At 37.9% G+C, this 13,432-nt stretch overlaps 1 protein-coding gene across 3 annotated transcripts; it reads right to left on the reverse strand.

Moving 5' to 3' along the window:
- Positions 1-1,354: 1,354 nt before the first annotated feature.
- Positions 1,355-12,905, reverse strand: LOC129274393 (sulfotransferase 1C2A-like). 3 transcript variants are annotated; one of them, XM_054911207.2, is made up of 8 exons: positions 12,610-12,905; positions 8,608-8,794; positions 7,222-7,349; positions 6,743-6,859; positions 5,624-5,750; positions 4,917-5,011; positions 3,175-3,358; positions 1,355-2,688 (listed from the first exon to the last, which is right to left on the reverse strand). In XM_054911207.2, exons 2-8 carry the CDS (start codon positions 8,771-8,773, stop codon positions 2,549-2,551), a joined length of 957 nt encoding a protein of 318 aa, XP_054767182.2. In that variant the 5' UTR covers positions 8,774-8,794; positions 12,610-12,905; the 3' UTR covers positions 1,355-2,548. The 3 variants fall into 3 exon arrangements, with proteins under 3 accessions (XP_054767182.2, XP_063964816.1, XP_063964817.1); XM_064108746.1 differs by lacking the exon at positions 12,610-12,905 and adding an exon at positions 10,510-10,722; XM_064108747.1 differs by lacking the exon at positions 6,743-6,859.
- Positions 12,906-13,432: the final 527 nt, after the last annotated feature.

The raw sequence follows: 13,432 nt of genomic DNA on the forward strand, positions 1-13,432 counted from the left end.
AAATATTTATTTCTTTGTACTTTCTTTTTTCTTTTTCTTTTCTGTCTTTTTTTTCTTCATCTTTCTCTCTTTTTTTTTATTTGTTTCATTATTATGATATCTACTAGGATTTAAAGTCGAGTAGGTGTGACTCACAATTTAAACCAGGGCTTTTACTGAAAATATGTTATATAGGCCTACTAGTATGCAAGTAGGATGGAGATGACAGAGAAAGAAATGAGAAATTTCGCCCAATAATTAGTCTTAGTGAGGACATTATATAATAAGGCTTTGAGTGATGTTTAATATCTACATTTTTTTTATGAAACAAAATCAGAGATATTCACAATTATCTATTTTCAACCACAATCACTTTTCAATTTTCCCATGAATTCAAACTGGCGACATCACAGTTCGCCACCGAAGTGAATCTGTTTATTCTTTTGTACTTAGAAATTGGAATTAAGCCTTTACACAAATTAATTTGTATTTCGTTGTCACTCCTTGCTCTGCACGTTGACCACCAATACACTTCCTATATGTTTCCCTATATACGAGGGCTGTGGAACAAGGGGGGGGGGGTGGGCTTTTCAGTCCCCATGCATATTACTTAAAAAGTAGGGGGTCCCCTACTTTTTGAATAAACATGCACAAAACATTGAAAAAATACCAGCTGATTTAATGATCAACCTGCAGTCCCCTCTCTCTCCTTATCTCTTCCTCCATCTCTCTCTCTCGCTCTTCCTCTCATTTCCCTTCTCTCTGTCCATTCATGCCCTTCCATTCCCCTGGAAAAATTCTCACTCACCATTATAGTAATACTCATTGTTACCTAAATTACAGAACCAAGTCTACTTTTGGCCGCGGAGGGGGAGGGGGGGGGGTGGCAAGTCATACAAGGTTTTGTTTTGTTTTGTTTTATTAATCATATATTTTTTCTTCTCCATTTTGGATGGCCCTCAACCACATGCTATTCTTCTGAGGGGTCATACATTTTTACAAACATAGTGTACAACAGTAAATACTAATACATATAAAAGGAAAAAACAATCAAGAAAAAAGTATTGATGGACACCATGCTCGTCCATTTGGACTTCCAAAATGTCCCTAAACATTAAATAATCATCATTTGAAATCAGAATACCCTAAAGTATCTTGTCACGTTTCCCTTCCTTAAATAATGTCTCAAATATTACATTTTTCAGGATAGGGTGAAACAGTTAAACCTTCCACCTTTCCATGCACCATATTATTCGCACTAGGCTCTTGAAAAGCATGCACCACCGACCCCCTGATTTTGACGTTTCATTCCATTTTCCTATATCAAGCGCGTACATCACCCGATCTTTTTTTTTCACCCGATTTTTACAGGCAATTTAATTCGTTCATCTATATTTCTACTTTATTTTTTTATATTCACAATATTATCACATTTTTTCTTTTACATACATTCACATTAGCTGCCAACATATCATATTTAACCATCACATGGTCTGTCAAAAATATGACACAGTTTGGGTTACACGATATGACATAAAAAAACATTTTCGAACAAACTAAACAAGGGCGGAATCCGAATATTTTGATGGGGGCAAATAAATGTGACGTCATATTCTAAAGGTGATTTCATGTTTATTTTCTCGATTTATTGAAATATAGGGTATTATCAATTATACAAGGCACATACTCCCAAATTTTATATAAAATCTGCCTTTTCTCCTATGTTTTTCTTATACTTGAAAATCAAAGTCACTACAAAACTAAGTGGAAAGCCTCTGGCCATCTCGCATGCATTATGCGATACAATACAGCTGCAGTGCTGACTTTGAAAACGACTATTGAACAGACCTTGAATGACCGTTGACCTTGGTCATGTTACCTAAAACTCAGGCAGGATATTCAATGATACTTTATTTACTCTTATGTCTCAGTTTCATGAACTACAGTAGATCCATAAACTTTCAAGGTGATAGCAATGCAACAAATACTCGATCCCAACATGACCAAAGTTCAATAACCCTATATTACATTTAACCTTTGTCATGTGACCTGAAACTCGCATATGACATTCTGTAATACTTGATTGCTCTTATTTCCAAGTTCCATGAACTAGATCCAATGAAACGTTATGAAGACAATTCAACAAATACCAATAACTCGACCGATGACCTTTGAGCTTGGTCGAGTGACTTGCTCAGGCAGGATGTTCAGTAATACTTGATTACCCTTATGTACAAGTTTCATGAACTATATAGGTTCATATACAAAGTCTTGGAAATTTACGACATACGATTCGATGTCCTTCAAACAATTCTTTGGGCTTTTGCGACATTCGGATTCTTCACTTGGTTATTTGGTGCAACTCTCTTCCCTTTCTTGAATCAGAGGTTTCTATGCAATCAGTTGCCGCTCAAGTTTTAGACCTTATATCACACCGAGATGTCTTTTTCAATACTGCCATTCTCGATTTAACCCATAGAATACCGGATCCTGTCATTCACACAAGGATTTTGTATAGAGATCATCCAGTTTCAGTATATAGGCGATGGGTTAACAGAAAAAATAATGTTCAGTATAACGATGGGATGAAGGGGGCTTTGGCTTCGAATTGCATCACCAGTCCAGTACTAGACAGTTTCTTCTGGTACAGCTCATCGAACCTCCTGTTCTGATCGGCAGTGAAGTAATTCTTCCAGTCTCCGATTATCCCTTGAAAACAAAAGAATTATAAATTGATATTTGATGGAAATATGCCGAAATGTGTATGCTACCATTATCACCGGCATTAACACAACATTCCTTACCACTATCATTATCAGCGTCACCACCACCACCACGTACCACCACCTGCACCACCATCACCCTCACCAGGCCACCACCTCCATATAATCATAAGCATCACCACCACCATATTCGTCACCACCATTACTACCATAATCATCATCATCGTAATCATCATCGTCATCATTATCATCATCTCACCCTTACCACCACCACCACCACCATCATCATCATCACCACCACCACCACCACCATCACCACAACCACCACCATCATCATTATCATCATCATCATCACAATCATCATCATATCATCATCGTCATCATCATCATCATCACCGGGCATCATCATCATCAGCAGCACCATCATTACCATTATCACCATCATCAGCATTATCGTCGTCATCATCATTACCTTTCCTCATAAATGATTGGTTATTTTCCCTATGAATAGTTGGTGATATAATACTGTCGGGGTTTGCGGATGGGTTGCTCTTCATGGCCTCGAACGTCGATGCTCTCGAGATTTGTTTGATGACGTCATCCGAAAGTGACTTCCCCATAAAATGGGCTATCTGCCTCACTGCAGTTGGCAAATCCTGAAAAAATAGTGGTATTACAATCATTTACCTACTATTTATACGGCTTATAGGATTTTCCATATATCTTTACAATTTACGGGGCGTCGTAGTCTAGTTGTTCGGACTATTCCCTCGTTTTCCTTCATAGGGTTGTGGGATCGAAACCAAGCCATGGCGTTATTTACTTCAACAATGAATTTGCCCGTAATATTGTCACGGTGCTTCACGCTGCCCAGGTGTAGAAAATAGCTAATACGGGACAAAAACATTCATTCCTTAAACATGTTAAAATGCTTGTGAACAAGCCGGTGTAGCGGCAGATCTGGTTCTCCCGGCGGATACGGTATCCGCCGGCAGGTATCGTTCTTAACGGCACATAATGGTTAGTCGCGTGCATTTGAGTGTCTGAAAGTCCCCACACACAGCTTCAACACAGGGAACAGTGGTTTTCATGAACGTAATATTGCAGATATCCGGGTATATCTTTATAACTATTAATAATCTCACACTAGATTGATAATAGTGTGAACATTTTGTCCAATTCCATTAATTTGATGTAAATATTATGACAATTAATTCACTCTTTACGTCTCGCTGTTCATTTGAAAGTGCCCATGTTCACAACTCTTGCTATGGCAAACGGTCTAAAACCACCCATATTTTTGAGACGCTGGCACCTTTGTTTTCCCATTGGAATATCCCTAAGGGTCAAAAAGGTCGAGATTGATTGTCATCTCAATGCTAAATAGATTACCTACAGTTTGATGTATAGTACTTTATGACTGGTATAATGGTTACATCTCATTTTCTCCCAAACTTTGAGATCGAGCAGGCAGAACATGGCATATTTCTGTGTAAAACGTCACGTGACTAACGTATGACAGTTTCCGTTCCTAGACCCTTTTCATTTGAAACAATTAATACAGTCCAAACAAACTTAATTAACGGATTTAATTTTGAAAGTAACAATGTTCTTGTACTATAAAACTTTGCCTACTGATATTTATATTATAGCTACAGTTTTAGGAAGCAAATATCGAGTCCGGAATTGATTTTGATTTGCAATAGGGTCTGCGTAAGTATACTACATACTAGCAGGCTAGCATCGTCTGCTACGTAAACCAAATGAGCAAATATGACCGAAACTAACCATTATGACATCGTTCTTTACTCGGAACCATATCTGCCGGATTGACGCGGTTTTACTTTCTTATCATTCATTTTCCCATTAAATAGATAAATAAAAATGGTAGGTCCTGTATAATTTTGAAGGAAATGTGTACCATGTGCGTGCAGATCGAGAAACGATAGCAAGCACGATATCTGCCGAAGAGAAATTGGTTTTGAATCCGCCGAAGTTGGAACACGGTCTGCCGGCAGATAGTATTCCTAAAACCGTCTCTGCCTAGTACCGGATCCGCCGCTACACCCGCTACAGCCTCTCGGTACGTGACAATTATCGCATTGAATCCATCGGGCACTGTGCGGCGCTTTGTATTGTTGTATTGTCATCATCATAGTCCAATCATAATTATAAACAATAAACAAGCAAATACGTGTATGTTTATATACTAACCTTGATCATATCTTCGTACTTTAGAAACAAAACATTAGGATGATTTCTTCTCCTCCACCATGGTAACACGTTTTCAAACCAAGATCCTTGGGGAGCTGAAATAAAGTTTTAAAAATGTATATTGTAGTTAATCCATACTACATTTCGAACTTGAAGATAATGGATAATAACTATTATATGAACGACTAATTTTACAGGGTCAGCTAGCCGATGTTCTTATATTGAGTAGAAAGAAGTCACGGCGATACAATTGCTCAGGGGCAATGGTTATTATTTTCATCTTCAGGCAAGAAAAAGGATGTTAAAATGTTTTGATATGGAATTTGACGGCATGGAGATGATAAAGTTCGGAGAACTATTTGGTAGAAAATGAAACAAAACTTGACGACTCATCCATCATGGTCAGGCGTGCGTCTACGGGAGTCCATGCACAGGCATAAAATATGCGTCCTCTTTTCTGCTTATCCGATTAAGGGAAGGGGGTGTCAATCAATTAGTCCATTAAGAGAGACAGAGAGAAGTGTTAATTTTATTATTGTTTTTCATTTTGCCCATTTTCGGAGGCAATTGCGTTTTGACAGCGAGAATCCATTTTACAAAAAAATAAAAAATAAAAATCTAAAGGACTTGTCTCACCCCCCCTCTCTCCATCTCTCTGTCAACGCCCCTCATTTAAAAAACCTAAATCTGCCCCGATAATAACTTACTTCTGCCTGTGATAAATTCTTCAAAGAAAACATCCCAGGATTCGTAGGAGGGCATCGGACCAACATAGTGACAGAAATGGTAAAATGAAACAGCCGTATCCTTGGGGTTCCGAGCTACGTAGAGCACCTATAATCAAATCCGTAAAAAAGAAATAAATCCCCAAGGTAATTATCAATCTATGATTTATATTATATCACAAAATTTACAACAAGATACATTTTTTTTATATGTCATGAATTTTATTTTGATTCCAGTCTCAATTTCATCTGTAAGCCAGTAATTATTCTAATCAATGGGCAATATGTTTCTGAATTTGAATAGCAACTAGACAAATCAATTGTTTAAAAAGTTCATTAAAACGCTCATAGTGTTTCATTCCACATTTATGTATAAACACAATACCACTGCCATTTAAGAATTTGTGAGATTTTTTTTTTGATCGATTTGCTCAGATATCTATTTCATATGAGAGAAAAATAATGAAAATAAATTACCCCTTTCATGGTAGTTGTATCTTTTCCAACCAATACGGGAGCATTCCTGTATTGCAGCTCCGAAGACAATGAAACAAAGTCAAACCAAGCCAATAAAAAAAAAAACACTTCTGTGAGGGCGAGAACACTACCATATTCCGGCTTATTTCTTTTTATGACATTATCCAGAATTAATAGCGAAGGTTCTGTTTAACATCCTGTGTCGATGCAACGAAATTGTTTCTAGCATGCGCGTATAGGATATTTGTATAATATTATCGAGCATTAATCCGGCGTTATACATGGCCGTACGTAACGGAGGAAGGGAGCAGTTGCCGCCTCCCCCCCTCCCCCAAAGAAAAGGGGGAGAAATACATTTACTTGAAAATAAAAAAAAATCACCAAAGGAGTGCATAAAATCCTTCATTTCATTTTACAAAATTGCAAAAAATATCGGTCGCTTCGCTCCATCACCTTCGATTTTTTCGCATCCTACCCCCCCCCCCCGAAATAAACCTACATACGGCCATGCCGGCACATGCTCAATTGGTTAATTTAGTTAATTTCTGCCGTTGTCTGATCCGTTGACGTGAGGGGATGTTCAAGTCCCGTTTCGTAAAGCACCTTGTAAAATGGGGTACCTACCTTGGCTTTGGGGTCATCGGTGCTTATATCGAGTGGCAAGAAGGGCGGATGGCAATGAGACTTGAGTATCCTAGGTGATTTTAATCGTTCAGCACGGTCGATCTGTAAGGCCGATGTCTGTAGAGGATGATGGCATCAGTATGATTACAAGGTGGTTTTGAGATTGAGATTTGAGATTCATTAATAATTTTTCTGTGCACCAAAAACAAAGTGTCATAGTCAAAATATTACACAGGTTTCAACAATAATGCATACAACAGATTAAAGGATAGATGGGGACTGAGGTGAACAAAAGTGACTTAGGAGAAGTTTTGAATGAAGAGTTTCTTTGGAATAAAATAAATTTCTAAAAGGAAGCTAAAGTATAAGTTTTCTTTCGGCAAGAAGTAAAGATATCAACATAACTTCTTGAGAAAGGGAAGGATACTTCCCCCAAGTGTGCCCCGTCCTAAAATATACAAACACGCCAGTGTACTTACGGATGGGTTTGCGATGTCTTTTACGTGTTCAAGAAAGGGGATCAATTTCATGATATGTTTTCCTTCTAGTTTGTTCAAATTTCCATTATATCTTATCAGCATCATCACCTGCTCGGCCCAGGTTGTTCCTATCAATAAATGAAATAAATAAACATTTTTGCAAGTCCCAAATGCGCGCTGTTGATTGGTTGAAAAACAAGTTGCGCATGACTTTTAGAGTTGCGATTGATTGCAACTCTTTCTGCAACGGATGATGGTCTTGGGGGGCATGGGCCCTCAGAAATTACACGACAAAGAAAAAAAATGAAAGAAAAAGGGTGTAATATCTAGATAATATACCATTTTCTGAATGTGATGATGATGATGCACAGCATTTGTATAGCGCCATAATCTGTCAAAGACATTCAAAGGCGCTTTTTTTTGGAGGAGCCAGCCTATCTGGATCGCCAAGAAGGGCGCGCACACAGAACTGTGACCCGCAGGTCTCTCCTCCCGATATAACTGATATTATGTAAAAGTTTATCACGAGATTTTGTATTAAGCGATCATTTTGTTAACAAGCTTGCTCTGCTCGTTCGCAGATTTTTAGAGATCCCCCATAGGCCATGTCTGGTCCCCTTAAAAATTGACGCTTCATTTTATACGCCTCAAGAGAAATCAAAAGCTGTTTCACAGCGTTTGCCAGAAATAGATTAACAGCAGAGTAAAGAATGGAAGTTGCTTTCGAGTTGATAGTGAAATTAAATATTGTTCAAACAGAAGAGTTGTGAAATAATATTTCTTGAACACTTACAAAAAACAGAGTGAAATCTAGTAAGATGTGAAAAACGAATATTTTAGAAGTGAAGGAATTTGTTGTGTGCTGTTTAAATCACGCATTTTTGCATAACACCTTTTGAGATATGGCATGGTAATGTAGATCTCACTTAACGCTAAACATATTAAACGATCAAGTGGGCAGTTTCGTAAGATAAACCATGGGCTGCGCGACATGAGAGCAGGGGGTACCCCCCCCCCTCCCATCATCAATTGGTAGGGGGAAGGGAAGAAAAAAGAGGACGAAGACATTAAAGGGAAAAGAGAGAGAGAAAAAAAGAAAAGACAATTTTTTAAAGGGTGGTCTGTGTCTGGTATAACTTTATAATCACTGTAAATTAAATTAGAAAGAGATGACGTCATACTGTATGAAGGTCGTCTCGCCCCCCCCCCCCGCCAATCAAAAGTGTCCTTCTCCTATCATAGAGAATGCATTGATTTGCCCCAACCAGATGACAAAATAAATTGCTCGGTGAAATGTTTTATGACTCCATAATCGACAGGGTAACCTACGTGTATCGGGATAGTCAGTTATTGAAAAAAAAAATTGAAAGATGAATTTGAAAGTACCTGATTTAGGATACGTCACGATAAACAGGTCATCGGGTCGTACGGCGAAGTTCCTCAGTCGTTTGAGGGCCTTCAGAGGCATAATGTTAGGTACGATGACGCCTTCATGCTCGTAACATGTCTCTACAACGCAGGCAGGAACCTTGACAGAAAATCCAGCACTCATTGCCCCTATCTTCTCACTAATCTACAAAATAAATAAAATAAAAATGCAACAGTGAAACTTTCTTATCGTTTAAGAACCTTTTAGTAGAGGCACGACGTTTTGTACGATGACTCCCCATGCTCGTGACATCTCTTCACGACGAAAAACGGGACTTTTGACAGGAAATTAATCACTCATTGCTCTTCTTATTATTATGCATTAAAGTAGAATAAAGTGCAAAGACGTCAAACAAAATAAAGATTATTATCAATCCTTATAAACGCAAAAAAATGCTACAAATGCTACCAAAAAATCCCATAAACAGATCGCAATTGGTGACAGCAGATGCATTTGAAAAAAATAATTTCATCATACAACACATCTACCCTTTCGTCATTTTATCTTTAACAGGCTCGGTTATAGTTCAAGAAGTATAGGCCAACGAAAGATCAAAGTCAGTGTAAGCTCAAAGGGCATAAGACCGATTTACACGAACATTATCTCGCGGTTTTTAATAATAATAATAATAATAATAATCATAATAATCATAACTTAGTGTTATATAGCGCTTTTCATGATATCCATATCAAAGCGCTTTACAATGTATAAAAAAAAAATATATACAAACAAAATTTATAAATTATATCACAAAATTTTGAAAATATCAAGGTCACTGTAAATGGAACTGTTGGATATGCTTTTTTTCATGAGGTTAATCATTGCTTGATGTTTTATAATGTACCATTTGCACTACCCCCCTCCACACACGCACACACCCTCACACATCCCCACACACACACCTTTACACCATTCCCCAAAACACCGGATTAGTCAAATTCTTTAGATAACATGAGCGATTTTTTTTTTTGGGGGGGGGTTGGTTTAACCATTTTTCGATAGGGTAATATTTTACAAAAGAAGTAATTCCTGTGGCTGAAGAGGGCAATGCAGCCCACTAGAGGAGAATGAATAAATAAATAAATAAATCAATCAATCAATAAATAAAAATAGATAAATTGAAAAAAACAAATAAATGAATGAATATATAAATAGATAATTTGCTGACATACGTGGAAGTTACAGGCCGGGGGGGGGGGGGGTTCTCAAACAATAATATTGTAAATGTGCCTCACAGGATAGACCTATTAATGATTAATCATCAAAGTACTCTGAACCCGTGAAGCAGTTTGTAAAGTGGACAAATCTATCTATAAACAAACAGTATTAGGACCTACATGTATGATTAGGACTAAAACTCTAAAATATGTGCACTCTAAATTCCAAGGATTAAAAATAACCCAGATCGACTGTGAATAGTGACCAGCCAAATATTATATTTATATTTGAACCTCTATAGGCGGTGCTGCACCATCCCGAGTTTGCTCAATCTCGAGATTTTAGCCCGATCAGCCCTCTTCGCGATTAATCTCGAGATTCAAGAAACCCCGTCTGCACCATCCCACGAGGAGCTATATCTGCTCGAGCGAGGCAACAAGCCCGATATTCCGGGCATGCGCACTTTCGGATCTTGGAGTTTCAACGGCCCGCGCTTTTGAATAACTTCCCGCGATATGCAAGCAATGAACTCCTTTCACTAGTACTTTCGCCGAATTCAACCGGTGTTATGCAACAATCCTTTCAGCTCAGCGAGTGAAGAAGTGATGTATTCTTCGTGAAATATGATGGCGGAGTAGGAGGCAACGACAGAGAGAGAGAGAGAGAGAGGGAGAAGGAGGAAAGAAATGCTATTTGCTCACATTTTTCGAAGGAATAAGACAACACTGCTGTCAGTGTTGTTATTGAATATGACCATCGTCGATGCGATGAGCGCCTCCCCCTTCGGTCTGGTCTCTCCCGGGGTCTCTCCCAAAATCCATTCACTGGTGGGGACACCATCGTTGCTTATGAACGCTATTCGCATGTGTAAAGTTGACTTTCGCACGTGTTTATGTTTTGACCAAGGCGGAAGTGGAACGCGAATTGCATTATGGACTGACGTCATGAATAAATTACCCCGAGTCCAATCTCGAGTGCGTCTGCACCGACGAATTAGCGGGATAATTCGTAAAATAGCGCGCTATTTTGCAAATAAACCCGAGTTGACTTGGGATTGCAATCTCGAGATTAATCCTACGAACTAGCGCGATAATTGCGTCTGCACCGCCAACTATCTCGAGATTTTTCAGATCGGGATAATTTGCCGGATCAGAAATAGCGCGCTAATTTGAAACTTCGGGATGGTGCAGACGGCCCTTATGATTTAATATAAATCTAAAATATTTGAATTTAAGTCTTTTCAGATTTAAAAGTTAAGATTTGAAATAAATTCAAGATTCGGCTGGTCACTATTCACAGCCGATCTGGATTTATTTCAAATCCTTGGAATTTAGAGTTCAGCGATCCATAATCAAAGATACTGCGAATTACAACAACAAAAAACCTCCTCTTAATCCATAACTAATTCATTAATTTGGGGAATTTCAACATGTTTTGTGTTCTTTTCTGTTTAAGGGTTCATGAAATCTATTTATGCCTACAGGAAAAGTAAAAGATGATTGGATGTTGATTTGCTATAATTTCGGATCAACTTTCATCATTTTTCCTGTAGAGATCAAATGGTTTTTTTTCTTACTAAGGATGTGCTACAATATGGACGATGTTTGATACAATAATAATGATAATAATAATCCGCTTTTATATGGCGCTTAATACATCTGAACGACATCTGATAAAAAAAGGTTATCACCCCAAATTTAAGGTCATTTTGCCGAAGATAAATTTGAAAAGTAAAAAAAAAGGGTAATCATCCCAAAATACATATTTTATTTCGAATTTGAATAATGTATTTCTTACCATCATAAAGACCAAAAATAGTAGGGGGGACATTTGATATTGTGTCCCCCTACTATTTTCAGTAGGGGGGACACGTCCCCCTGTCCCCCCTGGGATTTACGCCCATGATTCCCGCACACAATTTGTATGCACATTCTCCACTCCCTGGTGAGTATTCCAGTATCATGTTCACTGACGCCTACACAGCAAAAACTGTGATGTTAACCGGTGTACATAGGGGACCACACCAGTTATTTTACACCGGTGTTAAATTGACAGTGTTATTTTTACACCTATAGGTGTTATTGCAACACCATTGGTTGTTACATTTACACTATTTGGTGTTACGGTAAATCTCGGGGGTGTAATTTTAACACCTCAGGGTGTGGTCCTCTATTAACACCAGCTGGTGTCAGTTTTAACACCACAGTTTTTACAGTGTATTATTCATTGTACATGCTGTACCTGGGGAGTGGAGAGTGTTTCATGAAACATACAGTATGTGCTTTTAACTATTGTTCGGTAATGATAGTAGCCTAGATAGGTCTATTTGGCTCTTGCTATTCCCTCACATCGCATTCATTGCCCTATGTATATTGTTATTTTTGTTAATTTGTCATTTTACAATATTCATTACTCCATACTATGGAATCACTTTGATTGATCTCGATGTATTGTATCTTCTATGTTTTTTAGAGATGTGAAATAAATGAATTTGAATAAGCCACTGAAATCCTTGCACTCTATTGGTTCAGAACAAATTAGTCAGCGAAAGGTACCTCATGAAAGAAACACGTCCATATAGATTCTAGTCAGCTAGAGCATGGACCTACTACTTTTCGCGGCCAAAGTAAAATAATGATAAAATCAATGTCAACATGGTCAATGGATTGAATAAATAACAATGTATGACATGACGTTAGAATGTATGTTTATCACTCATACGTATGCAAGGTAAGAATAATTCTACGGGTAAGTTATATGTTTTCGAGAACACATTTTAACGAGAGCTAGAAATTACTTACCACATGATAACGATGATTAAGGTCGATACTTTCACTTCTCAATATAAGTACAGTGAAGCGATCCCTCAGAAGTGTCTAATCGCAACTGTTTTGGTCGCGCTCGGTCGAGACAGCATGGAAAGCCAAACACGGATCAACGCATCGAAACCAAGGAGAGGTGATATCTCCTTGCCCTTACCATGCTTACTGCTCTATGTAGAGGCATTCATCTGGTCTATCTATCGGTCGAGGGGTGGGTACATGGCTCTGGGAAGTGGGGTTGCTGGGGATGCTGGAGCAACCCCATCCCCCCGCCCGTTATTCTAGAGGTGCTGCGTACGTTATTCACCCCCATAAGCAGCCCCCTGCATATCAGGTCGTTTAATATGCTAAAATATAGTTTGCCCCCAAATCACATTCATTTTGGAGCGATCCATCCCCTTTTTTTTGGGGGGGGGGCGGGTGGCTTGTCAAAAAGTTATTATTTTTTTCTTTCGTTTTGAAAAATATTTTTTTCTTGTGTATCTATAAATAACTACTGTATAAAAATAAAAACACGCGTACCACTTTTTAATACATATTTCTTTGATTTATTTTATACAAAAATTAATAACAGAAAATCAAATCAAGTACAAAGTATAATTAACATGGCAACATGCACAAACAATGACACGGTTTCATTAAAAATGAACATGAATGGTTGTTTCAAAATAATCATAGTATGAATAGAATTCCAAACTGTAAATTATCTATGTTAAAACAAACTACCACAGTAAAGGTGTAGAAAAATGAAATACAAATGATCACTGTGTATTGAATACAGTCATTTTAATCATTTTCATTT

This window comes from Lytechinus pictus, chromosome 13, assembly GCF_037042905.1.
Source record: "Lytechinus pictus isolate F3 Inbred chromosome 13, Lp3.0, whole genome shotgun sequence".
NCBI classification, from domain to species: domain Eukaryota; kingdom Metazoa; phylum Echinodermata; class Echinoidea; order Temnopleuroida; family Toxopneustidae; genus Lytechinus; species Lytechinus pictus.